The sequence below is a fragment of the Kryptolebias marmoratus genome, linkage group LG6 (assembly GCF_001649575.2).
Source record: "Kryptolebias marmoratus isolate JLee-2015 linkage group LG6, ASM164957v2, whole genome shotgun sequence".
Taxonomy (NCBI): domain Eukaryota; kingdom Metazoa; phylum Chordata; class Actinopteri; order Cyprinodontiformes; family Rivulidae; genus Kryptolebias; species Kryptolebias marmoratus.
The window spans coordinates 16458210-16485694 of record NC_051435.1 but is presented as its reverse complement, the minus strand read 5'-3'; the positions used below and the strand labels follow the sequence as shown (position 1 = coordinate 16485694).

Sequence of the window (27485 nt, the reverse complement as noted above, 5' to 3'; positions counted from 1 at the left end):
CTCCTCCTCTGCGAACATCTGAAGGAAAATGGAAAATGTTGCAGAAGAAAAAAGGAGTGTGCGCGGAAGAGAATGGATATGACAAATCCAGCGTGTGTGACTATCTGGCCGTATGTTTTATTTTCTCCTACACCCTCACTGCCATCTGCCTACAGTCCAGGGTAGTTAAAAAAATTAGACCCTACAGGCCAAAAACTGTGTTTGTTTCTGCATGTTACCATTGGTTACTCTGACATTTGTGTTACTTTTAAACTCTTTTCCAAGCCAGGGTGTATTACTGAACAATAATAACTTTCTCCAGTGAGATACTCTGAGACGTCTGTCCAAAACCTGGATGTGTATTTTGTACTAACCAGCCATTATTCAGCTAATGTTTTCTCCTCTGTCTCTTGTTGTTGTTGTTTTTTTCCAAAATGTAAAGTCTCTCCAATAAAATACTTTAATCTATAAAAACACACCAACTTTCAATCAGTTGCTACAACACGGTTTCATTCACCAAACCAGTTCTCTAATCAAGATCAGATAACGCAGCTGAAACTCGGACATATTTGCATATCTGTTTGCGCTGCAGCTGCCGCGATGTGTCAAGATGCAACACACGCAGGTCTTTACGACGAATCTTTCAACGTTTAAAACGGTAGCATTCCTTGAGGGGCTGCACATTGTTTTGATTTACGATCATCTCAGGCTGTGTCGTGTATGTTTCATGCGATATCATGAGATCCCGCGTGATCTGTCGGAGCTCTGAGTACGTATTGGTGATGACTCTCAGCTACTCCCGCATCACGGTTTAGCTCAATATCTGTGAAACTCTCTGAGGTAAAGCCGCTTCTGTGTTGCCTAAGACTGATTGGCTGTGGCGTCCAGGTGTTGACTCTTGTTGACTCATAAAGTTTAGATAAAGTTCCTCCCTTGCTGCTGTACGTTAGGTATTAACTTTGCTGTAATTAGGTAGCTCAAGCCTGTAACAACATGAGTATGTGCGAGGGAGTCGGCGGGGGGACCTGAGCTTGTCGCACACTCCGGAAGAACCGAGAAAAAAAAGGACGATTCACAGTTCACGAGACGGAAATATAAACGAGCGTGGAAAGACACTGTCAACATTTCCGGTTTTCCTCATTAACCACGCCCGCTTCAAATTTCTGACCCATGGCGCGTAGTTGTTGGACACCACATGAGAAAAACGCTCTGCACCAATGTCGTGTGAAGAACAAGCTTCAAGAACTTATCTTGATACCGTCGGCTTCAATTTGAAACACTTAAAGGAGGCAGAGAGATGCATATATCTTTTATGTAGATGGTTCAGACTAGTCATGAGCTTGCCAGTCCTGCCAGAATTATACTCTGTTTCTCCTTGTCAAAAAGCTATCTGCAACAGGTAAGTTATTTGCCATTTTTGTTTGTTTTCATCCAGGAGACACTCGGATCAGAACTCCCTGGAAGCTCCTCCCTCCTCCTGCGGCGTTAAAACGGGTTTCTTCCCGCCATCTACTCAACTCTCCTGTCCTTGGACAGATTTTTTGCTTCCCGTCCTGCAACCAGAGACAGTACGCGCCGTTTGGCATTCGCACATTTGACGGTGCGCAACAATGGGCGAACGAAGGGGACGTGTCCCTACGCTGCCAGGCCCGAGACGCACTTCCTCCCAGCCACCACAGCCACGAAGAGCCGCCTGTGTCTCTGCGTTGTCTTTTTAAGTTCACAGGTTTCTAAGTTTTGCAGGAACAGTTTTAAAGAGGGCTATATTTTCTAACAGCCTCCAGCTGCTTATCAGAGGAGCAGCAGAAGCTAAATGACTCCGTTAAAGCTCATCGGCTTGTCCGCATAAACACGTCCAGAGTCGCACAACATTTGGCGCAAAACCCCGTGAGAAAAAGTTCGGCCGGGGTCTTGTGTCGCGAAGGGGCGGTCGAAGCTGCTATGAGAACGATTTTCATCCTGCAACCACACGGCTGAGAGCCGACTCCTCATGGAGCAGCTTTATCCAGAACACCCCAATGCCAAAATGGCTGGAATGCACCTTAAAAGTGAAAAAAAAGGCGCAGCAAACGGCTGATTCATTCATGAATGTCTTTATTTTAAAGATGTCATCATGTTGTAGTTTTTTTATTTTATTTTAAAGTCCAACAATGAAAACTATTTTTGCATGTTTTTTAAAGTATGTTTGACAGAGCCAAACAGGTAGTGTTTCACATGCAGGGCTTTCAGCTGAGGCCTGTGGGATCATTCAGACCACATGGGGGACTCAGGTGTCCCGTTTCCAGATCTGGAGGAGGAGGAGTCTGGGTGAGGAGGAAGTGTCTCCATAGATTAACCTCCTCCACTGTGAGCGTGTCCCGAGCCACCAAGTCGCTACATTACAAGTAAACTAAAAATACAAATAAAAAACGTCTCCAGGAGGAACACCAGCTGAGGATTTACCTTGTTTATTTATTTATTTATTTTTCTCTGTGTGTGTGTGTTTTCTCCGTCCAGCCTGAAGCGGTGCGGCCGGTCCAGAGGCGAGCATTATGCATTCAGACTGCAGGCTGCTGCGGGCAGAGCGGTAATGGTGGGCAGGGGGCCGGCCGGGACCGGGGCCGGAGCCGGGGCCCGAGCCGGGGCCGGGGCTCTGGTCCTGTCCCTTCTCATCATCCTCACCGCGGAGGGCTGCCGGGCTCAGAAAGGTTTGTTCCCCGCACAGCTGCGCCCGACGAGCGGGGCCAAGCCCGGTCGCACGGGAGCCACGCCGCGTTGAAGCGCAAAACACGCACGTTTAGAAGCTTTTTTTTAAAATATATTTATTTTCCGAGGCGCTTGTTATTGTCTGAACGTCCCCTACATGGCCGCGCGGACGTGGAGTTTGACACCGCTCACCGACGCCCGTCCGCGGGCTGTTTTCCGGCTCAGAGGCGGTTGGAGGTAAACCAGGCGAACCGGTTCTTAAAACTTAGCCTTTCCCCCCCTCCACAGCTAATGCTGCTAGGTATGCAAGCGAAACCGAGCCTTTATGTACGCTTAAAGTCCCCATGTGTTTCTGTTCAGTTAGCCTCTTACCTTTTAAAACAGCTAATTATTATTATTGTTTTTTTAGTCACGCGAGAGAGCTCGTGGCCTAATTAAACTACAGAGCTAACGCTTTAAACCACCGAAAAGCTCAATAAATATCATCTTATTGTGTACCAACAACTGTACCAAAACAAAGCAAACATTTGTTAGGTTTTAATTGCTAAACTCAGGTAGGAGTCTGTAAACACGTGCCTGGCAATAATATGTCATGATAAAACTAAAATGTTTAGTTTGTGTGTCCATTTCAGAGAGGCTGATGTGGCCTTTAGTTGAGTATAAATCATGCAGATGTTCAGTAACATATGAGTCAGTGTGTTTTTTTTTTTTTTTTTTACCCTGCTCATCTGGATAATGTCCACAGAGGGGCTCTTGCATAACTGCAGACTCTTAAAACATCTACTTTAGCACCATGACTGCAGTGTTATCTCAAAACAATGAAGTCCACATCATTAAGATGTAGTCGCTGGGCTGTCTGGCGGCTCACAGCTCATCCGAAACACAAAAAACACACACACGCACCTTTAAAATCTTGTGTCTAATTAAGATTTTTCCAGCTGATTCGTCTATGGCACTTACCGAAAAATAAGTAGCTTGTTCTAAAACGCTGTGAACTGAGCTCACCGTTTTGGCAGGAATTTCATTTCAGTAGGACAACAGCAAAAATATTCAGTCTGTTGAATGTTTTATAACTGTATTTTTGGTATAGGAAGCGACAGAAAATGGTTAAAAATACAGTAGCTTACAAATCACTGAAGTCTAAACGTTGCCTTCAGTTACACATAGCTTTTGGTTTTCACATCGACACGCTAAACAGGTGGAGTCGCGCTTTTTGCCAATTCGTACCACTAGCTTGTATTTAAGGTGCTATCTCATTAGTCGTTGACTCAAAATTGAGAGCAAATGGGTACGTTTGACATTGCGGTTTCACTGAATTCTGAGTGTTTGGCCACAAGCGTCCCGCGAGCCATGCGGTTGTGTTTTAAACAGCTAATTTCTGTGTGCACGGCTTGCAAACAACTGCATTCTAGGCCATGCATGTTATTTTGTCCCCACCTTAGCAGACGCCCCTGTGTTTTAATTGTCATTGGTCATTCTTACACCTAGACATTTGGGGCTACAGAGCGCTACCTGTGCAGGTGTCAAAATACAGCTCTAATGCTCTAAAATTGACAAAAAACTGAATTGAGGAGGGTTTTAGACACCCACAACCACACCATTTGAGAGAACATGTTTAAAATTCAGGTGGCAAAGCTGCAAGCCTCTTCTGCTCCCGCAACGAAAATGAGACCCCCTCATGGACGTTTCAAGACATTTTGGAGACTCCCTCGCAAATGTTGTTCACTAACTAGTCTCCGACAGTTGTAGCCCAGTGAGATACTATTTTTAACAGGTGCCTTTTCGGAGGGGGGCAGTGGTTAGAGCAGTCGTCCTCCAATGAGAGACAGATGTGCATTTTCAAGATTTAACTGCATATTTAAAATAGTCAGTCTGATTATTTTTGCCATATTTATGTTTTTTTGGATAGTCAATTGTAAGCCAGACTTTTTAATAGAAAAATAAAGAAACAAAAAGCTTCCTTACAATTTATCACTAAATCTCCTTTTATCGTTTCAGCTAAAGTAGCATCAGGTGATGTTCACATTGCAGCTAAGGGGTGAAAAGGTGTATTAGGTGAATGCTATAAAAGGTTCTACCTATAACTTGATACTATAACCTGCAGAAAATAATGTAAACAAAACAACTTGAACAGTTAACAGTTATATTCGTATCTGAATCTGAATGCATAAGGAAATTTCAGTTTTTGACATCTGTTGCGTTTACTGTCAAAGACGTTCTTTTTAATGAAAAGACTGAAGTGATTCTTTAAAAAAGATGGTCGTTGCTGTATACAGAGGTTGTTTGCGACTACAGATAAAAAAGGCTTTACGCGGTCCGTTTGAATGCATCGCCGCTTTCTTGCTCCACGAACACAGCGGTGATTTCGGCCCCGGGTCGTCTTGTTTTGTCTTGCGAGCGAGGTCAGGAGTTGTGAGCCAGTGAGCAAGTTTTCAAAGTTGGATCATCCGTTTTACAAGCTGCCTTGGTGCTGACTCACCGCCGGCTTCTGCAGGCGGCCGAGTGTGAACGGGAAGAGGACGCTAGTGGACACCCAAGAAACTATAAGGGAGATTTTATAAATGAGCTTCCCAGCTTTAAACTTTCAGAAAGGCTCCTGAAATAAAGGGGGGTGGGGGGTTACAAGACAACTTAGAAGGGAGGAACAGAAAAGCTAATCTGTTATTGGACAGCTGAGAAGGCACACCGATGTTTAGCCGACATGATGGCGATAGTTCAGCTGATGGTCTGAATGTGACAAATCTGTTTTTTTGTTTTTTTTTTCTGACCCAGGTCACGGTCATATGTGGTACTAAATCAGATACATTTCTGACATCTATATGGCCCAAATATTGATATTATCGAGACCAACGTCATGCACTTTAAAGGTCGGCACGCTGCACGTCTTCATCTACAGAATGTATGTCCGTTTTTTTAAATTTATTTTTTATTAGTCTTTTAGATTTGCCATGTCCTGGATGACTGAGAATCTACACCATCGTTAATGTCGGGTCGTATTGATGCTAAGTGTGACGGGATTGACGCTCGAGTCTATTTCTACTTTCAGGCTGTCGCTCCCGTTCCCAGAAACGCAATCCTGCACCGGAGCAGGCGGGAAGTGGGTAGATGAAACGGACGAAACAAGCGTGGCAGATTATAACGTTGTCGGCTCCGATAACGTGACAACTTCCGAACCGATACGCACACGCCGACCTGCGTGGCAGCCATATTTACTAACGTAAACGCAACGTGCTGCAGAGCGAACATTCATCAGATGGAAATGTTACATCATTTTAAAGCTCTGAATCATTTTAAACTTTTGTCATTTTACCCTCATGTAGCCCCAATCTTAACCAATTTCTAACATTTCCACCCTTAAAATAAATGCAGTTTGTCATAACTTAAATCCAAGCCATATTCTTAGTCAAATTCTAACCAGATGAGTAGATTATAGCAAAATAGATGACTTTAAGTTATAGTCTGGCGACGCTGGTATGAAGACACTTTGGAAGGTGGCTCCTGTTTGGTACGAAGTGACAAAAACTGTGAAAGTACCCATCATGCATTGAGAGCAACATCAGGGAAATTCATTCGTCTCTGAACTAATAACTGGAAATAGATGAGGTTCATAGTCATCTGTTTGGCAATAATCAACTAAAGCAGTGTTAGAAAGAAAAACAATGGAGCATTATTTGATTTAAAAAGGATACACATCCAGCTGTCAGGAACTCGGGCTCAAATCTTCTGTTTTGAGGTTAAAATATCAGAAAATATCAGACGGTCACGAGTCTGAAACCAACAGGTCAAGGGCCCGAAACACACCCTTAACAGCTGAAGCTTTTAAAAAGATCTCAGGCAGCTCAGTTTTACGACTATAACACCCTGGAGAGGTTTTATCTGTGCTCACTTTCAAAATCAATAAAGCAAGAAATACTTCTTAGTATTTAATACACAATTAAGACTGAGCTGTTTATTATTCACCTTTCCAAATGCATAAAATGTGTCCGGTCTTAAATGAGTTCAACAGAATCCTCGCTTTGCCCCTGTTCACCTCTCTGCTCTGCATATATTTTCTGACTCTGTGTGGGTTTTTTTGTTTTTTATCTTCTGTCCCTCAGGTGATGGCTGTGGCCCCACCGTGCTCGGCCCCAGCAGTGGCACTCTGTCCTCCTGGGGTTACCCGAGGACGTACCCCAACAACAGCGTGTGCGAGTGGGAGATCACCGTGCCGCGCGGGAAGCGGATCCACTTTCGCTTCGCGCTGCTGGACATAGAGGACTGCCAGGTCAACTACCTCCGCCTCTACGATGGCGTCGGACAAGAGAGGAGCGAGATCGGTGAGCTCAGCCCCTAATTGGCCGGTACTCGGCAGCCCGTTTTTTTTTTTTCCCTTCAGTCTTCTCTGTGAAAATGTGTCATCATCTAAAATATGTAAAATGTTATGTCACCTCATGGAGTTGCTAAATTCTGTTTGAATGAAACCAGGAGCACTTTCTTTGTATGAGCAGAGTAAAAATAGTTAAATAAATAAACGTATTACCTGCTTTATGGAGAGTATTGTAAGATCTGTATTTCCCCACAGTAAACCAGTGATCAGATTCCTTATTCTTAGGACATGCCATGGTTACTACAGTGTTTTCATCCATACATTTTTATCATTCCTGAAGCCAAGAAGTGAACCCTTTCACTCATTGTTTGTTTCTTACAAAGGGGAAATGTTTTGTTGCAAAGCACATTTGGCAATAAAACAAATCTTGAACTCCTGTCAGAACAGCTTGCAGTTGTAGTTATTTTTTTTTTTTAAACATTGTTTACCATTTTCTCTCAATAAATAACCCAGCCTCAGTTTATTAGCATCAGGTTCAGAGCAGATCTCGCTGCATGCAGTAAAACGGTGCCGTTGTTGTGGTTTCTAGTGCGTGTTCAAACACAAAGCAGCGCAGGCTTGCACAACGTAGGTGGCAAGGTTTTAGCTTTCCCCCAAAATCTAGTTTGTCAAGTACTCGTTTTTTAACTGGAGTTTTGCTTTGTGTTGCCAACAGTGAAATACTGCAGTTTGGGTCTGAAGGTCAACAAACAGATCGAGTCCTCTGGAAACCAGGCCACCGTCCAGTTCATGGGTGGGATTCACCACACTGGACAAGGCTTCTACATGTCCTACTCCACCACTGAACATGCAGGTACGCAGGCTCTCCGTGCAGCCGTCCGTCTGCAGATCATCTGTTTGTCGGCCCCGGGCCTGCAGCAGCGTTCATTTAATTTAAGGGACCTGAGTTACATTTCTGTTTTGGCCCTGTGGGGAAGAGTTGCCTCAGTGATCGCATGTGATTGTGTTAGTCACAGCTGTTTTCTCTCTGTACCCCTGCTTTTTCTTTTTCTTTTTCTTTTTTTATGGCTCTGAAGTAATTATATTGTCCTGGAAGGACTAGTTGATCTTTAACATATGGGTTTGTGTAGAAAGTTGGCAGCCTGTCGCAGTTTCTTGGTGTCTCTTATATCATCTTTGCGTACTATCACATGTAGCTGATTTCTTGATCAGTGCTCAGTTTGGGGTTTTAAAGAGGCATAAATTTTTGGTACCAGATTTTTTTCTGTCAGCCCCCACCCCCCTTCAGTTTGTGACATAAACAACAACCACAACATTTGTCTCTCTTTGCATCAGAGCTTGTGGCCACTTTTGCTACATTTAAAACAATAAGTAGACAAGTTTAAGGTTGCATGAAAAAACTTTTTCTGTTTTTTTTTTTTTTTGTCCATAACTACACAATTAAAGTGCCTGCCTGCTTTTGGCTGCACGAGGGACTTTAATGAAACAGCTTGGTTACATTTGGAGCTGCAGCTAGTTACATTTAATGTGTTACCGGATTTAATTGAAGAATCTTAATCTGAAGAAATGAATCAGAAAAATTTACAACCGGTCCTCATTCAAGAAAGTGGAAAAATCGGAAAATTCAACTTTTCATTTCTTTTTGTTGCTCGTGAATGAAATCATAATGATGTAATGATAGTTTGACTTTATTTTAAACAATTTACTCATATTTTATGGATAATATGATGCTGGTAGAGTTTGATTTATAACTAAAAAAAAACTTTTAATTTGACAGAAACTAAAGCCAAAAATCTCAACGACATTAATGTGAATTACTAAGGGTAGTGTCACACCAGGTTGTGACTGATGGAAACTAGTTGGTGAGTTTAAAATTGCAAGAAAATAGTCAAACTTTCCTCGAAGTCTCACAGAATTTTGTGTTTGCGACCAGCGAGCCACTTGGCCGTATTTAGAGCGGCCAGTTTTTAAAACTCCTGGCCTGTTTTTGTTTCGTTCACATTTCTTCGTTGCCCATCTCCGTATCGTACCCACCTCAGCAGCCGCCTCAGCGTTTGAGAATTAACCAACAGGAGTGCTCTGCCAACATGGAGATAGGCTGATTTGAACCAGTTGTTTTAAATTAATTATTGCCTCAGAAGTTTTCTGTCATTAAGCAGGTCTCACAATATGACTCTAGAGTTCTAAAAATTTATGGAAACTAAATTGGGAAGGTTTGAAACATCTGCGATAACAAGGCTGTAAGCGAGGACGCCGAAAACCCTCGCAAACATTTTGCGACGTTTTGGAGCCCGGGAGTTGTTGCCAACAGTTGCAGCTCAGTGAGACACTGCCTTAATTATTGACATTCCTGTGTTTATCAAAAAGCTCCCGAAACAGATTTTGGAATTATTCTTTAGCGGGAGCGTCGCCGCTGAGTGTTAGCTCTTTTTTTCGAGTCGCTCTTTGTCATGTGACGAAACTGCAGCGACAGCTGAAGCCACAGTAAAAGCAGGGCAGTGACGCGTTTGCAGAAAGGTAATTATTTAGCCCTGGTGGTTATCTTGAATCACGCTGGGAGTCCAGCTTTCCTCACTGCAACGTTGATGAATGCGTTTTCATCACTCGGTCGAGCGTGGGAGGACGGCGCAGTACAAAGCGCATCAGCGGCCGCTGCGGCGACTCGAGGTGGTTTGGGTGCTTTTTCCAGTTTGACTCACTGGTTGTGGTGTTTCCAGATTACAGTTTCTGTAAATATTAATGTGGTCCGGACATGAAGAGGCTGTCCATCACCGCAAGCTTTACACGCACTCCTCCGCAGCTCACATCGTCACGTGACACGTGAGCGGTGTGTGTCATCGCAGAAGCTCTGATGGGATCAACCAACGCACACCTCACAGCACTCACTTTGGAGAAGTTGTGCTTTGAAAACTCACAACTTTGTTTGTTTTTTAATCTGTGTAACGATAAACCGAAGGTGTGAAGGTCTTGACTCGACGTGCCAACAAAACGACACGCTAAAATATTTGAAACCTGGAATCCAGTTGGGTTGCATTTTGGCCGACCGCTTTTGTTTTTTTGTTTGTCTGCAGGCTGATGGCTCCATTTTACCTCACATTACAGAATCAGATGAATATTACCCATTTAATGCAACATCCAAGCTTTCTGTGTGGATCACTCTTTGTTTGGCCAAAAAAGAAAACACAAATGAATCAAATGAGACTTATTTTGCAAATGCCACTTGACAGACAAATGGGAACCATCATAACCGTTTTTGAGGAATAAAAGTGCATTTTATTTTGTTCCAACGTGTTAGGCTTATGTAGGGAAAAAAAGAACGAAATCAGCCTTCATTTATTTAAAACGGGTTTGTCAAAGCGCTCACGCTTCAGTGAAACAGTTCGAGGTCTGCTCTTTATTACCGCCGAGCTGTGTGTGAGAGCTGCGGCAGTTGTTTCCAATAAAAGAGTTTGGTTGTTGTGCAGGATCGTGGAGATAAACCAGTTCTGACGCTTGTTTGTTTTACTTTGCAGATTTAATCACCTGCCTCGACAAAGGAAGTGATTTCCCCGAGGCAGAGTTCAGGTGAACAGCGATCGCTTTTGTGTCGATATTTGTGCAAGGATCCGACTTTGGTGTATTCACTGGCTGTTTGTTTTTCTTCTCAGTAAGTACTGTCCTGCGGGGTGTTTGACATCTACAGAGGAGGTCTCTGGAACGATACCCAACGGCTATCGAGAGGTGAGTCGTGGTCTCCTTTCTCTCTGGTCAAATCGTCAGCGTGTCATTGCTCTTTTCCTGAACCGAACGGGCCCAGTTCCCTGTCCTGGTCTGATGACCTCACAGCCACCCCCTCGCGGTGCGTGAGGTCACAGGCGCCGAGTCTCTCGCTGATGACCTCAGCTGGAGCTCGAGGGTTTTGTAGAGGAATAGAGGGAGGGAGGGAGGGAGGGAGGGGGTGGTGTTGCTGGCAGATAGGAGGACAGGGAGGAGCGTTGGGGCGTGCTTCAGGGAGTGCGGCGCCCCACAGGAACAGAGGAGGGGCCGGGTCACTGGGTGAAAGGGAGGTTAGATAATAGTTTGGCTGAAAATAATAAGCCTGTAATCCAGTCCAGCTGTGGGAGGGTGTCGAGCAGAGCTGTTCGATGAGTGCTTTTTTTTTTTTTTTTATATTATTCTTTGCAGAGACAAAAATGAGTCAGTGCAAATCAAATGCTGGAGAGAAACTTTGTTTATGCTTGCCTGATTTTTCTGTGCATGAGATCCATTCATGTTGGCTTTTTGGAGGCAGTGAACTTAGATCTGAGTCTGTATCAGTGACCCCACCCAGATCACAATCTTGTATCTTTGTATCTATCTCAGTAGCTTATACTTTTTTCTTTCCTTTTATTTTTTTTTCTTTTCTACATCCCAGTTACGTTGTATGTGTGTGAGTGGAAGTATGGTTTTCAGGGTGTTGTGATTTGTGTTGGTGGTTTGTGACGGTTCCTTTCAGGATGTGGTGCACGATTTTTGGGAAGTTGCAAGGAAAGCGTTGATTGCTTGTGGCCGCCTTTGACTGCGGCGTTTGTGTGTAAATACATGGACGCTAAATGTGCGCTTGTCACTGTGTGGCTCACCAGTTTTCCCACAGTCTTCTCAGCTGTGGATTCCAGTGGGGCTCTTTTTACCCGTAATAAAATTTCACTCCACTCGAGCAGCTGCTCATCGGAAGGAGTGCGTTGCTGGAGTGGAATCGGGTTTTTTTTTTTTTTTTTGTCAGCTCCTCGGCGATGTGGCAGCAGGTTTGAACAGGAATGTGGCGGGCAGTGAGTCATTCCCATCGGTGCCTCGCTGTGTATCCCGTACAGAGGGGTGACATCATCCTGACTCATCAGCTTTTATCTGCCCGAGTCTGAAGGTTGAACTGATCCTACTGTACAGCAAGACGGCCACTTCCTCGCTTTGGGACAAATTGAATTTGCGGTACCATTTCACGACGAGCACTTCCTACTGACAGGAAAATCCCTTGATAGCGTTTTAATGTCTATCTGAACTTCATGTGCATTTTAACCACGGTTGCACGTCCTGTTTTCAGAGGCTGGGCTTCTTTGAAGGTTAATGATGATTGTGGTTTCATCCTTTTATTACAGCATGTTCTTTTGTATCCCAGCATTCAGGAAGCCCTCAGGTTGGCAGAAACTCAGAATGAGTCCTAACGTCAAGTTTCAAGATTTCCACTTTGGTTTGGGAAACACCTAGTGGGGAGTTTTAAGATTGACAAAACTTGACTTAACTTTAAAAATAATTGCCAGTGGCGCATTTTGTCTTAACTGTTAAAGATAAAATAAGGTGGATTGCTCCCTCTGGGTTGAAGGAGTCGTTTTGCTTCAGGTAGAGGAGTTCAGGTATCTGAGAGTCTTTGTTCATGAGTGATCATAGGATGAAGTGGGAGATGGGTTGATGAATCAGGGCCTCGTCTGCAGGAAAAAAAAAGAGTGTTACTTTGGTCTACTGTGGACAATTAGAAGCTGAGCCGAAAGGCAAAAGGTCTGGATTTACTGATTCATTCCAACCCTCGCCTTTGGTCATGAGACGTGGATCATGACAGAAGAAATAAGCTTCCTTCGTAGGGTGGCCGGGCTCAGCCTTGGAGATAAGGTGAGGAGCTCCGTCATCCAGAGGGAGCGCGGAGTAGAGCCGCTGCTCCTCTGCATCAGGAGTCAGCTGAGGTGGTTTGGGCGCCTCACTCTGGAGGTTTTCTGGTCGTGTGTCACTGAGGGGGACCCTAAGCAAGATGGAGGGAGTTGCTGGGGAGAGGGATGTCTGGGTTTCCCTCCTGGACCTGTTGTCTCCATGACCCAACCACTGATAAATGGAAGAAAATATATGTATGTATGGATGGATAACAAACATAATATAATTATTACCTGAATTTTAAACATTGTTTGTATACTTCAGGCAGTGATAGAATCACAAGTCACTGCGACTTTTATTTTGTGGGTTGAAAGCTGAAAAGTTTGGGAACAAGCGAGCCACAAGGTTTTAGATTCAACAACCCAAACTTACTGTTGCTAAAAAAAGGTGGCCTCTAACTCTGGTCCTTGAGGGCCATTACTGCATGTTTTAGATGTTTCCCTGCTTTTACACACCTGATTTAATGAAAGCATCATTAACAGGCTTCTGTAGAACATGAGGAGGTAAATCAGCCATTTGAAGCAGGGGCACATCTCTGTTTTCTTTCTAATTAAACTACCAATAACAGCCCTTGTCTCGCAAAAATGGATGCCAGTCTGTTTAATGCAGTATTTTTGCTGTGAAGGCCAGTTCATGCTGTTACTAAGGCATTCAGAATCACAATCTCTCTCTTTTTGTCTTTGCCTCTTTTTTTTTCCCCCAATGCTGCAGTCGTCTCCTCTGTGCGCCGCGGCGGTTCATGCAGGTGTGGTGTCCAATGCCGAGGGGGGGAGGATCAATGTGATCAGCAGCAAAGGCATTCCTCACTACGAGGGCACACTGGCTAACAATGTCACTTCCACTGGGTAACGCTTTCAGACCCTGCAGGACACAAACCCTGCCCCCCGCTCACCATCTGCTTTGTTTCCTCTGAGTCAGTCGTTCACACTTGGTTTCTTCTTTCTTTTTTCTCCTCAGAGGAACTTTGTCAAACAGCCTCTTCACCTTCAGAACAAATGGTGAGTTTTTTTCTTTCTGTTACATCAATAGCTGTTAGAAGATTTGAGATTTTCTGTCGTAAGGCCAGCAGATGTAAGCGACAGTAAATTGCTGTCTTAAAAAAAAAATAAAATAAATGTCAATTTGTGTTTTCAGGCTGTTACGGAAAACTGGGCTTGGAGTCTGGCGGTGTTGCAGACACTCAGCTCAACGCCTCGTCTGTGTGGGACTATAGTGCCAACAACAGTCTGCACGGCATGTGGGGACCGTCGGGGGCTCGCCTTAAAAAGTCGGCACTGCCCTGGGTACCTTCACAGAGCGACCAGCAGCAGTGGCTGCAGGTAGATCTGAAGAGGGAGAAGAGGATCACAGGTACGTCGTGTGAACAGTCCCAGGATTATTCTCTTCAAATGGTTTATACCAGGAGTGTCAAGCTCCAGGCCTCGAAGGCCGCTGTCCTGGAGGTTTTAGGTTTTTCTGCTCCAACACACCTGATCCAAATGGTTTAATTACCTCCTCACCAAATCATCAAGTTCTCCAGGAGCACGGCAACAAGTCATCCATTTAAACCAGGTGTTTTAAAGCAAGAACACTAAAACATGCAGGACAGCGGTCCCCGAGGAATGGAGTTTGACACCTGTGGTTTATACTAAAACACGCACGTGTTACTGGAAAACTGCAGTCCCTCTGTATGACTGTGATGGTCATTTTTAGCAGGTTCTAGAAACAGCCATCAGTCGTCACGTGTTTTGAACACTTCAGAGTCTAAATTCTCTTGACTTTGGTGGTTCTGATGGTCTCCCCCATGAGAGAGACGTCAAATGAAGAACCAACCTGGTGAAGTCAAGTATGCTTGTGTTTACCGCTTATAATTAAGACAAAAATACTAATATGCAAATCTGATGAGTATAACACCTCAGATATGTAGATGGTTCAGTTTTATCCACAGCTTCTCTTGTGTAAGAGACACTCTGTTGTTGTCTTAACATAGTTTACTGATGACAGATTGCATATTTTTGCCTTTTAAATATGCAAAGTAGACATTTGTTTTCCCCAAAAAGTAGCTTGTATTCTTTAAATATTGCCATTAGATTGTACATATTTACTTGTGCAGTTTTCCTTTGTCTGTATACATGAAGCTTTCAGTAATTGTTGTCATTATTAAATCTAAAAAATTTACCAATTAGGCCCAATACCTGCTGTCCCAAGATTGGTTGGGATATCTTTGTACAAGGATTAAAACAAAAACCTGCAGAAAGAGATAATATTCTAGTCTCGGTCATATCTGCCTACACTGAATTATTATATACAATTCCTGACAGTAAATGTTTTAAAAAATTAATTCCAATATTCATGGAGCTTACAGTTTTCCATCTGATCTGATAAGCTGCAAACGTATTTTATTGTAGTACTGCTTCAGTGTCCTGCAGTGTCTGCTGAACGTAGGCACAGACAGAATACAGTGACTGTAGCTAATTTCACGTTTATGTGGTGAATTAACTGCATGCATAAGCTTGACCCTGTGAGGTTTAAGGAGCTTATGATGAAGAAGGCTTAATTTAAAAATCTGACGATGACACAGTGTTTCTCGATGTGTAGATTCATGCCTCGACTGAAAACGGCAGACAGTGACTATTGTGTAAAAAAGTCAGACTTCAGACACAGTATTAATCTCGCTTAAGCTCAGCAGAGTCAGGATTCATCGCTTTGTCTTCTCCGTCCGTCCGTCCCTCCAGGCATCATCACCACAGGTTCTACCCTGAGAGAGTACCGGTACTATGTTTCAGCGTACCGGGTTCTGTACAGCAATGACGGCAAACAGTGGAAAACCTACAGCGACGCAAATTCCACACAAGACAAGGTGAAATTCTTTAACCCATTTGCTGTTTGTTTTTCCTACATAAATGGTAAAAAATGCCTCTCGAAAAGGCCGTACTGCAGGGGCTCCTTCTTGGATTGTCTCCATAGCAACTGATATTGACCAAGGGTATTTAATGACAGGAAATGTGACCAGGCTGTGGGTTGAGTTAAGTGCTGTGGTAGGCGAGTCGGGCCCTTAATGATGAGAGGATATGGCCCGAGCTATCAGCTGTTATCCTTCAGTTGTGTTTGAATCTCCGCCACAAATCAGACGGGTTTGTTCTCATTTTATCGTAGATTTTCCAAGGTAACGTCAACTACCTGCACGAGGTGAGGAATAACTTCATCCCTCCGGTCGAAGCCCGCTTCGTGAGGATAAACCCCACCTCGTGGGACCAGAAGATCGCGCTCAAGCTGGAGCTGCTCGGCTGCCAAGTTCCTGCAGGTTAATGAAGTCTGCTCATTGGCAAGCAAATGGGTGCTTAAAGGCTCAAAGATGCAAATGTTTATTTTTCTCGGGACAGTGAGGACAAGGTTGATCACCCCTTCTCGTAATTCTCCACATCCCGCGAGTACAAAACACCCGTCTCACGTTGGTCAGACCACACACACGCCGGACATTAGGAACACCACCATGCCTCCTCACGCTGGCAAAGGTGAGACAAAACCGACTGGTTCAATTCTTTTCGGCAATACTTGTCACACGGTGGTAATTTCTTAGCGTCTTTGCTCCTAGATGTGGTGTTGACGGCAGTTCTGGTGCCCGTGTCGGTCATGCTCATAACAGCCCTGATCCTGACTGCGGTTTGTGCTTGCCAGTGGAGGAACAAGTACGAATCCTTCCCGTATTATATCACCCAAAGATTTCCTTTCCTCTTCACTGACCTTTTCCTGTCCTTGTAGGAAAAAGAGCTCCGAGGGAACGTACGATCTTCCTTACTGGGACCGCACAGGTACGTCAGCGTTCTGCGGGGTGGCGCTGCTGTCGCGGCTCTGTGCGTCATGTTGTTCGTGTGCTGCAGACTGGTGGAAGAGCATGAAGCAGCTGCTGCCCTCCAAGATGGTGGAGGTGGACGATTCGATCCGGTACAGCAGCAGTGAGGTGGGTCGACTGAGAGGGAGAAGTGCCGTACCCAGACTGCACGCTGAGCCCGCAGGTAGGTGGGATTTAATGTGCCGTCTCGCAGAAAAACAACTTTAAGCGACATGTTTAAAGGGTTACTTATTTTCTTAAACAAAGTTGCCCCCTGCTGGTCAGAAGTTTTGTTGTAACGTCAATCAATAATCTACTGATGGCATCCTGTTTTGTTGTTGTTTCTCCTTTGTTGCACATTACCAACACTAACTTCTGTGAATCAGTCTTCATGGACAATCCCAAACCACTACCCAACCAAGTGCTGTTATTGTACAGGACGAACAATCAGCTGCTGCCAGGTTTAACAGCGTTTGTAATCTGGTTTACAGAGGGAACTAAATTATACTATACACCCCAAGTGTTTTAAGCTTCACTCATTATTACTGTTCAAAAAACAACTGAAAATATCAAACCTTTAATGTTTAAACTGGAAATTCTAAATGATGAACGACACACCAGAACATTTTCCTTAAGCTCAAGGTTGGCAGTGCTTTTGTTTTGTGATGAAAAGGCGAAAACGCATATATGAAGAAAGAGTTTCCCCATCATCCGTTTGCTGTAAATATGCATATGTAAGTATACACTTGCTCTTGGACATGTTTTTTTTTTTTAAAAATGTCTGGGTAACGTTCTAAAACATTTCACAAACAGAAGTAAATTGAGTAAATCTGTGACTGCTAACAGCTGGGGAATAATAGAAGGAAGTGCCTATTTTTTGGGGCTCTTTAATCCCTCATTGGCCAGTGTCGCAAGTTCACCTCCAACCACTTCCTGTCCGAGGTGACCACTAATACCTGCTGATACATATTCTACACATACCGAGGGTCATACTGGAGGCACTTTGCCTCCATCTAACAGTCGGCCCTCAGGACTGTGCAGCAAAGTGATTTAACAGTATGAGAACAGCAATAATTGAACAGAAATAAGTTGTCCTTCATTTCCAAGGTTTCGCCAAATCTCTGACTCTGTCCCTTCTGATCAGAAGATGATGATAGTCTAAAACCTCTGGCATGAAAGGTAGTGGACGTCATTTGCAGTAAACCCACATTTTCCTCACTCCACTCTTTCTGTTCTGCTATCACTCCACTCGGTATCATCTTAATTGCGTGTCAGCATCGGATTAGTTAAATATATTCATGAGTGGAATTGGAATTTTAGAGCCTATATTTATTGCTGTTCATATCCTGATGTTGCATACATTTATGCTGTGACTATTAATTTTCCGTTTATTGTGCAAGTCTACTATCAATCCAAGGGCATTTTTTATTATTTGAACATTTCTGACCAGTCAGTCATTCAGTGATAGGTGGTAGAAAATTCTTGAAATATATAGACTGTATTTTTTCTAAAGGGTGATTGGAACCTGACCAGTGCAGGACTTTTGGTAATTTAAGGTTCAAAACCAGCTCTACACTTCAAGAGTGGCTCTAGGAATATTTAAAGGATGGCATAGATGACTGATGTTCTGTTTGCAGAATACGCCCAGCCGCTGGTGAGTGGAGTGACAACATTAGGAGCACGGTCCACCTTCAAACCAGACGAGGGCCCTGACCCAGGATACTCAGACCCAGACCTTTATGACGCCCCCGTCTCACCCGGCGTGTACCACCCTTATGCGGAGCCGCTGCCAGCCTCAGGATCGGAATACGCCACTCCAATCGTGGTGGATATGGGCTGCCACCTGTCCGGGGGCTCCGCGTTGAGCCAGCCCTCCACAGTGCGCAGCTTCATGGGGTCCGGGCCCGCCTCGCTGCTCACGCGGACAGACAGCGGCCAGTCGGAGGGGTCCGTGTACGACACGCCGAAAAATGCCACTGATCAGACCCCGCCCACTGAGGATCTGACCTATCAGGTACCTCAGAAAAGCCCTCATAAGGCAGCAGGACAGAGCTGAAGGGTCTGGATGCTCGTGGCGTTAATCGGCCGTGAAGCTGGGCTCGAGTCTTGAACGAACATTACCTTTTAGCTTTAGATTCATCCGGAGATGTCTGTATTGACTGAACGTTTCTGCGAGGCCACAAACTGTTTGTGTTGTGCCATTACAGTCCTATCACTGAAACTGCGATGAATGTGTTGGTGCCGGGCGCGAGTCCGAGAGGAAAAGGAGAAACCTGACTACTATTTGATAAAGACTTTGACCCTGTTCTGTGATTTTTTTTTTTTTAAATTTTTTTTGTTGGTCAATCTTGCATCTTGTTAAACTGTGATTTCCATTCTCTTGTTTTTTATTCTGATGCTAAACCGTAACAAATATTTTTCTTAAATCAAATGTAAGCATTTTAACAAACACCTGCATGTTTCATTAAGTACCTTACATTCAGAACTCCCTCCTCAGCTTAAAAAAACAAACAACATCTTGCTACGGTACGCTGCCTTACATTGTTTAAAAGCATGACTTGAATGTTTTGTTTTATTAGTTTTTGTAATTCCATCACTGCAATCCTGTTAGGTCAAAATAGAAAATATTTATTAGTATTTCACATCCTGCTGATTAATGAGCGACTCCGTCACTTCCCCTGTTAGCGGAGCATAGATTGGAGGAGAGGGGAGGTGGGGTCGCGAGAATCGATCCAGTGAACTTTCCGAATACAAAAGGACATTTTATAGATTTGGAGACCAAACGTTGCCTTTTCTGCGTTGATTCTCAACAGACCCAACTTTGACAATCGTGCCAACAGAAGTTACGAACCGAACAGTCTTAATTTCAGAGGACAGGTACAACAGGAGATGTGTTACAGCTGTGATCGTAGTTCAACCTGATTATGGTGTTTGACTTTGTCCCTTTCCTTGTATCCATGTGCATCGATGTCTGTATGTGCGTTAAGCTGATTTCAGTAGTGCGTGTTTTAACTGTTTGATGTGGCTGGTAGCTGTAGAGGCCCGTCGTCTGTTGCGCCAGTAAACTGCATTCCTCTCCTGCGCGCGACCCCGTGGTACTGATCTGACCAAACACGGGGCGGCAGGCGTGCAGGTGGTGGGCAAACTGAGGCCGAGCTGCTTTCTGCCGCCGTCATGCCTTATGTCTTGTAACCAAGGAGACTGATGTACAGAGCTCGGCTGCTCCTTGGCTGCAAAGGGTGGAAGTGTGCTGCTCTCACTGATTGTAAGAGGAATAAAGAGAAGTTTTATTACAAGCTCAAGCTTTTTATTTAACAGGTACATTACAAAGGCAGTAGGATGGTGTGGGGAAGCTGGTCCATTGTCTTTAATACGTTAAAAATAAATAACTTTACAGTAATAGTTGGTATGCATTTTCAAAACTGCTTAAGTCGAAGTAAACAACTTGAAACTATAGTTCAGCTTTTTAAAAAAGGGCTTCTATGAAAAATAAATATCTTACCTGTTGTCGATAGCTCTTTGAACAACTTCTGATTCCAGAAGTCATTTAATTTTGACCAGGTTTCTGCACACTGTCAGTTTCACGGTTCTTCCTGCCTGAAGTTACAGCTAGCTGCTGCAGTGGATTGTTATCACAGTAAAATAAAGTTGTTTTAAGACAGCAATCCACTTTGGTCTTAGCCCGACTCAGACTAGCTGTTAGCTCAGTGATCTACTCCAAATTAAACTATTGTCGTTCAAATAGCTACCTACAACAGGTAAGATAGTTGTTTTAAGATTCTCAGTTCAAAAACCAAAAAACCCTGAGCTCTCCTTTTAAATTAAATTCCGTATGCTGCATTCATTGAAATGGTTAAAAAGAATTTTAGTTTCATTTTAGTTTTTTTTAAAGAAAAAGCATGTTTGTGATTATTACCCCACAAATACAAAAATCTAAAAATCACATCTAATAAAACAAAGTGCCTTTGCTGGAGTTTCTTCAGTAAGAAGACAATAATTTAAACATTGTGCACTCCATGTTGCTCCTATTGTTTCAGCACAAAGAGAGAAACATTTCAGATTCTTTTCTCCATTAAACAAACGGCAGTCTTTGGCTAATTTGCTATAAATTAAAATAAGAAAAAAAAAAACAAACAAGTTCATTCTGGACTTTACATTTTTGACTGAGTTCCATCAAATGCAGCATAATGCACCTGAGTGTTTGTATAGAACATTATCACACGTGTATAATTTGGTCAATTTATGAAATATCAAACTTCATTGTGCTTCAGTTTTTCAGCACTTGCTGTTTAAAAAAACCCCATTTCCTCTCATAACTGGTCTTTACAGTTCAGCTTGTGAGTTTCTCCTGACGTTTCGGTCTTACTGAAACGTCAGCTGCATGTTCTTCCCTTTCTTCCCGAACTTCCACCAGACCACCGTGAGGACGACGGCCGTCAGGAAGAGCAGGCTGCTGGTTACCAGGTAAGCGACGGGCAGGAAGTGGTTCTGACCTCCGAACCAGGTCAGCGTGGTCAGCACTACTTCCTTTCTGCCTCGGAACGGCTGCACAGGAAAGTCTGAAGGGGGAGGAGGAGGTTAAGGCTTAAAAATCAGAGAGAAGCTCGGAATCTCATTTATGTTGAGCTGTTTAAAAGCAGAACTGCAAATAAAGACTCCGGTGTGATGGAAGGATACTGTAGGTTATATTGATGGTGTAGTTCCCAGACGGGAGCCCCTTTGCGAATTTTACGTTGTCGTTTCGGTTTAAAATCCCGTAGAGCTTCTTGAAGTTGGGGAAAGCTGCCTCCCTCATCCAAATGATCAGATCATCGTTGATAAAACCGTTGTTGTTCGGGTCGTCTGGGTCGAGTTCATACACGGCTTTTTGCCAGTACAGAGGCCGGACTGTGCCTTTTCAGAGAAAAGCGCAGAGAGTTAAACACCCCGTATCCCAAACGGGCACGAAGAAATACGCTTTTACCTTCGAACGCCTGAGCCAGAGTCAAGTTGTCCACCGCCGGGTTGCGGTATTTGATGTTTTTGTCCGTGTACCACGTGAGGCCGGTCCGTAGGAGAGGAACGGGAATAGACCGGCTGGATTGATGGTAGGTCAGCGTGAAGGTGTCTGGGTGGGGGTGAGAGAAGCGTGAGTTAATGATCCAATGAGGGGACAACTGATGATGTGGGTTATGAGTGCTGTTTACCATTAAACATACTGTTGGCCACAGCTCCGCAGGGAGCGATAGGAACTCCATTTGAATCTCTTGCAAATGGCTCACAGTATCCACTTGGGTTCTGGTCCAAAAAAAAAAAAAAAATACAAATTAAATACAAAGCTCTTGACAATATACACAAGAACTTGGGCCTGTATCTGTAAATTTGACTGAATTATAGCCCTTTTTTTGTTTTAAGGGTGAGGTCACTATGGCAACCCCCCCTGAACTGGACTGACTCCAAAAGTGAATCAGTTGTCTTTGTACATCAGATGCTCATTTCCTGAAAGTTTCATTAAGATCATTCCAGCCGTTCATGAGATATTGCGCTAACAGACAAACAGAGTTGACTCCAACTATTAAAAATATGAAAACTTTAAACCAACACCTCGTGCAATCTGTTAGCCCTCAGAATGCGTGTTTGGAACCAGTCTGAGGAACCAATGCTCTAAATTTTAGGTCAATATCTATAAAACGGACAGAGTTGTAGCAATCTTTGTGTTTTTAAGGTTGTCTTGCTGTGGCCAGAGTTAAACACCTCCAAAAAAATGCAGTTTTGGGGAAAAAAAGAAAAAAAACCCAAACATTCAGAGATGTTGGTTAAAATTCTTCCTTAAGTCAAACAGCAGGAAGCCTCGGTGCATTAACTCACATCACAGACCCCGTCAGTCCGTTGCTGTGATTTTAATGACACTTTTAATCAGAGTGCTGTTACACACACACACACACACACACACACAATACCACAGAAGAAATATAATTTGTAATTGAACTGTCATCATCAATAAGTTGTGAATTTATGAAGTAGCGGTGGTCTGTCTGCACACTGATTATTTCTATTAATATATCAGTCATTATATTTCAGCATAACCATAAAAAGCTAAAAGCTCAGATTAACATCTTTTTAAATTTGTGTTTACCACAATATTTAAACTACAGCGATATAATGGATCTAAGTTTGAAATGAAAATTGTTGGTTTTCATTGAAATAATTCAGAAATCTGTTCATTCTCTTTAGATTTCCTTTGGATTTTTGGATTTCTTTCATAAAAAGTTGCGGGCGTTTCCTCCACTATTTACTCATTCATTTTAATTAAGCAAATAAAAGAATGAAGCAGACCACCAGGAAGCTCAGGAACATACAAACACCTGGATGTTAGCGGTGGACAGCGGGGGCGGATCAATACCAACTCTTTCACACAAGTGCAGGAAACTCTCCAAGAAGTAGACAATATTATTAAAAGACATAATACAACCGTCTGTAGGAATCAGGGGAACAAAGGTTTTGCATTTCTATGTTGCTCAGATGTGACGCTGGAGCGTAGACAAGGTTTAAACCTGTGACCTTTGACCCCATGACCTTGAAACCCACAGAAAGCATCCCTGACCCATGAGGTGTGCAGTCTGATATTCCTACGTTACACAGTGGACACAGTGGAGAGGACAAGGCTTTCACAGAGGGGTCACCTATGACCCTAACCTTTGACCCTGTGGCCTTGAAATCAATAGGGATCATCCTCAACCCAACTGTGCAGTTTGACATTTCTATATTAAAGGGTGATCAGGTTTAGAGCTCAGACAAACTGTCCACAGATAGACGGACGGCGCCATGACGCAAAACATCCCATCTTATGACGGGCTTAAAAAACGCTACTTTAAACTGTCACATCGGAACCGTACATCAAATACAACAGGCTGTATATGTTTTTATATTATGATCAATTTTGCTGAGAGGCTTGTTAAACTGTTGATATTATTATAAATTCATTCGTGTCTGTTTGTATATCAGACTATCTTTAAGAGCTTTCTGCTCTTTGTCCTCCTCGTTGTAGCAACACCATTTTATCTGTAGTCGTTTTCATTTCCTCCACTCCATTAATGCACATTAATGTTCTTTATGAATGAGGCAGTTTTTGCCGTTCGACTCCATGTGGGCGACTGGTGCAGTTGAAGCAAACGCAAAGGTCAAATAACGTGCGAGAAAGCCACTTTATATGAAAATGTCCACAATGACTAGAAAAGGAAAGTCTGAGTTAAAGCTGCATCGCAGCCACTGCTGCAGTAACCATTACTTCTTCGTTTCAATTTTAAGTTTTGTCAAGCCTGATTAGACGTTACTTAAATCAGCTTCACAGCAGCACCATGTTTGGACATTAAATACTAGCAAAATAACACAATTACCACGTACCAGAAGTAAACGTAATGATGACATAAAGGAGGTGTGATGTATGAGCATACAGTCCTTTTTTAGCTTTGGGTCACTTCCATTAATGATGTTACAGAAGACAGAAGCTGTATCAGTTCAAAAGTAAATAACTAGAGAGCTACCTTTAATTTATTCTTCCTGCCCACCGTCTGCCCATCATCTCTGGAGTCCATGTATCTGCGCAGGTTCTGATGAAAGTTCTTCAGTCCGTAGTAGAAAAACACATCTCCCTGAAAACAAACCCCAGATGCACAACTTTATCATTCCGGGATGTTGACTTTAGGCTTTACGGCATAGAAAACGATTCGAGGCGTTATAAATGGAGCGTGTTGGAAGCGGCATGCCAAAACCAAACTTTTAACGTCATGAGATGGGTTTCAGGTCCGGACACCGTCACTGAAACAACGAGTTACCTTAAACTGTTTGCCGATGGAGAAGTTCACCTCACACGTGCACGGCTCTCCTGCAAAGCTGACATTTTTACGCATCTGAAAACATCTTTCACACGCTCCATGTTCTGTGTAGTCCAGCTGAAAAGGCAGAGGAGTGTGGATCAAAACAGAGTAAACAGTTTCTGGTTAACGCGTTTTTTTTTTTTCCTCCTTCCAAAGGCAACCTTGGATCTTTTCAGTCACTCCCTTTTTGTTTTTTATTGCACACAAGGGCATTCGAGCTTCCGCTTGCTCTGTCCCTCTGGATACACACACTCTTGTGTATTATTTACGTCTAGACATCAAAGTAAGAGAGTCTCTTTCCCACTCACCTTTACTTCCCGTGTGCTTTGCACGGTAAGCAGCAGCCACACGCCGAGCAGCATGCATATCAACGCCATGAGGTAGAAGAAAGGCAGCACAGTGTTAGCCGTTAGCATCGGAGACCAAGCAGGCAGTCGCTGCTGCTTGAAAGCAGAATTGTCGGGCCTCCGAGCCAAAGGCCCAGACTTGTCTTTCGCTCGGCCCATGAGAGGGACCTTCGGCTGGTAGGGCAGAGGAGGAACCTGACGGCTGAAAACAGCGAACGACAAGGCGCTGCTTTATCTTCTTTTCCTGTCCGCAATATCTCTATACACACACACCGCTCGGCTTGCCAAGAGCGTTTCCCAGCAGGCTTTGCAAGGCGGAGGCAGCAGTTAAGAGCCTGTTACATATTAACCACAACATTTCATCAAACTACCCCTGTTCGTTTCTTGTCACTCCTATTTGTCTAAAAGACGGTGCTTTGTTACTCTTAACCACTTCCTTCCAAGAACAAAGGTTTCGGTTTCACTATTTTAAAACAAAGTTAGAGAATTTGAAATCTTTATTCTGGTTTTTTAGCTCCTTTTTGTTGGGACCTGTTTATTGGGAACTTCCTGGTGGACAAGTGATCTCATGACTTCGCGTTTTCCAGAAGAGGAACTTATCAAATTTAAAGTCAACAGACAAAAGTTTATTCAATACATCACACTTCAACACGGTGCTGGACTTTTAAAGTGGACAACATGTCTCACAGGGACTGTCAGAGCAGTAAAAAAACTGACTCTGATCCAAAGGAAAAACAAAAAAAAAGATCCTCAAAGTATATTAGACAATGATATGATCTGGAACACTAAATTCAAAATGTTTCTTAGAATAGTCCTATTTTGACTTTGTGTTCTTTACAAGCGGTCAGGATTACACTCTCCAGCAGCTTCATGAGGTCCAATTTGATCTGAAAGAAACAAGGAAATACAATGTGAAATGTTCTACAATGGATACTCTACCATTTCAAATTTTAATTACTTAAACCAGTATCTCTTACTGCAGTATATTAGGATAAATGTAGGTAGAAATATACAAAAAAAATAAATGGAATTTCTAGAATTAGTGTTGCACATTTTGGCATTTAGCCATAGATGACTTGGTCCAACACTGCTTGCTGTTTTTCCTCTCCAGCAGGGGGCAGTAGCTCACCTCAGGAATGTCTACCATCCGTCTGAGTTTCTGATCTCTCCAGTTCCAGTCCAGAATCAGGTACCTCAGCGACTGCAGGCTCAAACCCTCTTGAAGGGGGGGGAACAAAGTCAGAGTGAGAGGAGGTAATCTCTGAGACTAAATGACCTCGTGTCCACACGTACCCCTCTCGATGAGGGCGCCGATCCTGCCAGGTGTCCCCACTCCTATGTGTGTGACGCCTTTCTGCAGCAGCTTCACCTGCTCCTCTATCTGTGTGGAGAAAACACAAACACAGCCGTTCTGCCAGAACCACCACGGTTTACAACTGCGGGCGTCTTTAGAATCAGAATCGAAGCTGCTACCTTGATGTGTTTCGCAAAAAGTTTCACGGCTTTCGCTTCGCCCTTGAAAGCAGTCAGCTGTCTGCAAAAGAAACAAGAAATGTTATCATTTTAGCTGAAACCAAAGCAGGTCAGGCATCGCTGGGTCGTCACTTACTTGATGAGCTCGATGGTTCGGAGAGCGGAGCTGCAGACGATGAGGACGGCCGCTGAACTCTTTTCTGTGTGCTGCTTCTGGAGCTTCGCCCACTTGGGACAAACTTAAGAGAGCAAAAAAAAAAGGCAATCAAAGTCAAACGTGTGAGTGTGGACGGAAACATCCGGCGAGGTCAGAACATCGCTCACCTTGTTTCAGATAAGAGGAGAGGCTGTGCGTCAGGTCGTTACCGGACAGGAAACAGGAGTCTGCGAGGGGGGGGGGAGGACATGCGGTGACCTCGAGGTGACACGGGTGACTCGGCAGATATCGACTGAGCTCGCACTCCGGACGGTGAGCAGCTCCCACTCACCCTGCAGTTGGAGCTCCTCCTGCTCGATCACCGAGCGCTTGTCTGAGAAGTAACGTGTGAGCAGATCCTGCAGGTCGGCTGGACAGCCCGGCTTCGGCGCCGAGGTGGCCAAGACGTCTGTAATCGTTTTCTTCTTCTTCTGAAAAACAAATTATTTTCAAGCGACGCGCAACTCAAAGAGTACCACAAAACAGCTGTTCCTTGTTACAACAGCAGGTGGCGCCACACTCACCTTTCTCTTCTTTTTAGGCTTGTCTGACTCTTGATCCTTTGTTTCTTTCTGTTGAGAAATTAGGCCCTTTTTCTTTGAAAACAGGACCCAAAGAGCACACACTTTAGGCAAAATGTAACAACAATACACACTAGTTGACAGATTTTATATAAACACAATGACACAGCATCCTAACACTATGAACCTTACAGGATAACAGGGTGACGTCTGGTTTATTCTAATTACCAGAAAGTGTAGAAATGAAAAAAGAGCAAAGCTGTTAAACTTACATAAACAGTCAGTGTTTACGTGCATAGCTCCAATTCAGCTTTAATACAGCAGCACTTGTGTTTTAATAGAAAACAAATGTCATCAAAAACAGACACACTGACAGAATTTTCCTCTCGAGGTAAAACTGACTGATTTTACAGTTAAACGTGAATACAGATTTTTCACATTCACTTAATACATTTTCCTGTATCAATCAAGAGGGCCCAACCTGGCCACCATCCTTCTTCTTCTTCTTGGCTTTATCGCTTTGCTCTGTTCCTCTTTTCCTCTTTTCTGGTTTTGTCCTCTTCGTTTCCTCTGCTGAGTGTTTGTCTTGCTCCGTTTCCTCCTCTCCCTCAGATCCATCTGCAAAAAGAAAAGAGGAAAAAAAAAAAAGACTTTGT

The 27485-nt window shown here is 43.6% G+C and overlaps 3 protein-coding genes across 4 annotated transcripts in view; 1 reads left to right on the top strand and 2 right to left on the bottom strand.

Moving 5' to 3' along the window:
* The first annotated feature begins 1129 nt into the window (after nt 1–1129).
* On the top strand, nt 1130–19732 carry dcbld2 (discoidin, CUB and LCCL domain containing 2). The gene is made up of 17 exons (XM_017410238.3): nt 1130–1378; nt 2200–2363; nt 2476–2666; nt 6762–6980; nt 7686–7823; nt 10483–10534; nt 10618–10690; nt 13337–13470; nt 13583–13623; nt 13760–13975; nt 15340–15464; nt 15761–15908; nt 15988–16119; nt 16200–16293; nt 16367–16416; nt 16486–16620; nt 18074–19732. Exons 1-17 carry the CDS (start codon nt 1298–1300, stop codon nt 18490–18492), a joined length of 2412 nt encoding a protein of 803 aa, XP_017265727.1. The 5' UTR covers nt 1130–1297; the 3' UTR covers nt 18493–19732.
* tmem30c (transmembrane protein 30C) lies at nt 18764–25092 on the bottom strand. Its single transcript, XM_017410239.3, has 7 exons — nt 24601–25092; nt 24251–24367; nt 23960–24067; nt 21623–21713; nt 21400–21543; nt 21114–21329; nt 18764–20995 (listed from the first exon to the last, which is right to left on the bottom strand). Exons 1-7 carry the CDS (start codon nt 24796–24798, stop codon nt 20799–20801), a joined length of 1071 nt encoding a protein of 356 aa, XP_017265728.1. The 5' UTR covers nt 24799–25092; the 3' UTR covers nt 18764–20798.
* Nucleotides 25093–25243: 151 nt separating this feature from the next.
* cmss1 (cms1 ribosomal small subunit homolog) overlaps nt 25244–27485 on the bottom strand; it is a 28084-nt gene continuing 25842 nt past the window's right edge. Inside the window, exons 2-10 of one of the 2 annotated variants that reach the window (XM_017410240.3) lie at nt 27311–27447; nt 26833–26904; nt 26601–26739; nt 26437–26496; nt 26249–26351; nt 26113–26173; nt 25933–26020; nt 25769–25857; nt 25244–25526 (exon numbers count right to left, since the gene is read on the bottom strand). In XM_017410240.3, coding sequence (XP_017265729.1) covers nt 25443–25526; nt 25769–25857; nt 25933–26020; nt 26113–26173; nt 26249–26351; nt 26437–26496; nt 26601–26739; nt 26833–26904; nt 27311–27447 — 833 coding nt within the window. In that variant the 3' untranslated portion in view covers nt 25244–25442. The remainder of the gene's footprint in view (nt 25527–25768; nt 25858–25932; nt 26021–26112; nt 26174–26248; nt 26352–26436; nt 26497–26600; nt 26740–26832; nt 26905–27310; nt 27448–27485) is intronic. The other variant, XM_037976263.1, reaches the window with a different exon arrangement.

What these genes read in the sequence shown, in the direction of transcription:
- dcbld2 (XM_017410238.3), top strand. Translation starts at nt 1,298, where the DNA reads ATGGTTCAGACTAGTCATGAGCTTGCCAGTCCTGCCAGAATTATACTC. An exon ending in CAAATTCCACACAAGACAAG is followed by an intron (nt 15,465 to 15,760) that starts GTGAAATTCTTT and finishes ATTTTATCGTAG; the next exon opens with ATTTTCCAAGGTAACGTCAA. An exon ending in GCTTGCCAGTGGAGGAACAA is followed by an intron (nt 16,294 to 16,366) that starts GTACGAATCCTT and finishes CTGTCCTTGTAG; the next exon opens with GAAAAAGAGCTCCGAGGGAA.
- tmem30c (XM_017410239.3), bottom strand. Translation starts at nt 24,798, where the DNA reads ATGGGCCGAGCGAAAGACAAGTCTGGGCCTTTGGCTCGGAGGCCCGAC. An exon ending in GGCCAACAGTATGTTTAATG is followed by an intron (nt 21,544 to 21,622) that starts GTAAACAGCACT and finishes ACCCCCACCCAG; the next exon opens with ACACCTTCACGCTGACCTAC. An exon ending in TCTGGCTCAGGCGTTCGAAG is followed by an intron (nt 21,330 to 21,399) that starts GTAAAAGCGTAT and finishes TTCTCTGAAAAG; the next exon opens with GCACAGTCCGGCCTCTGTAC.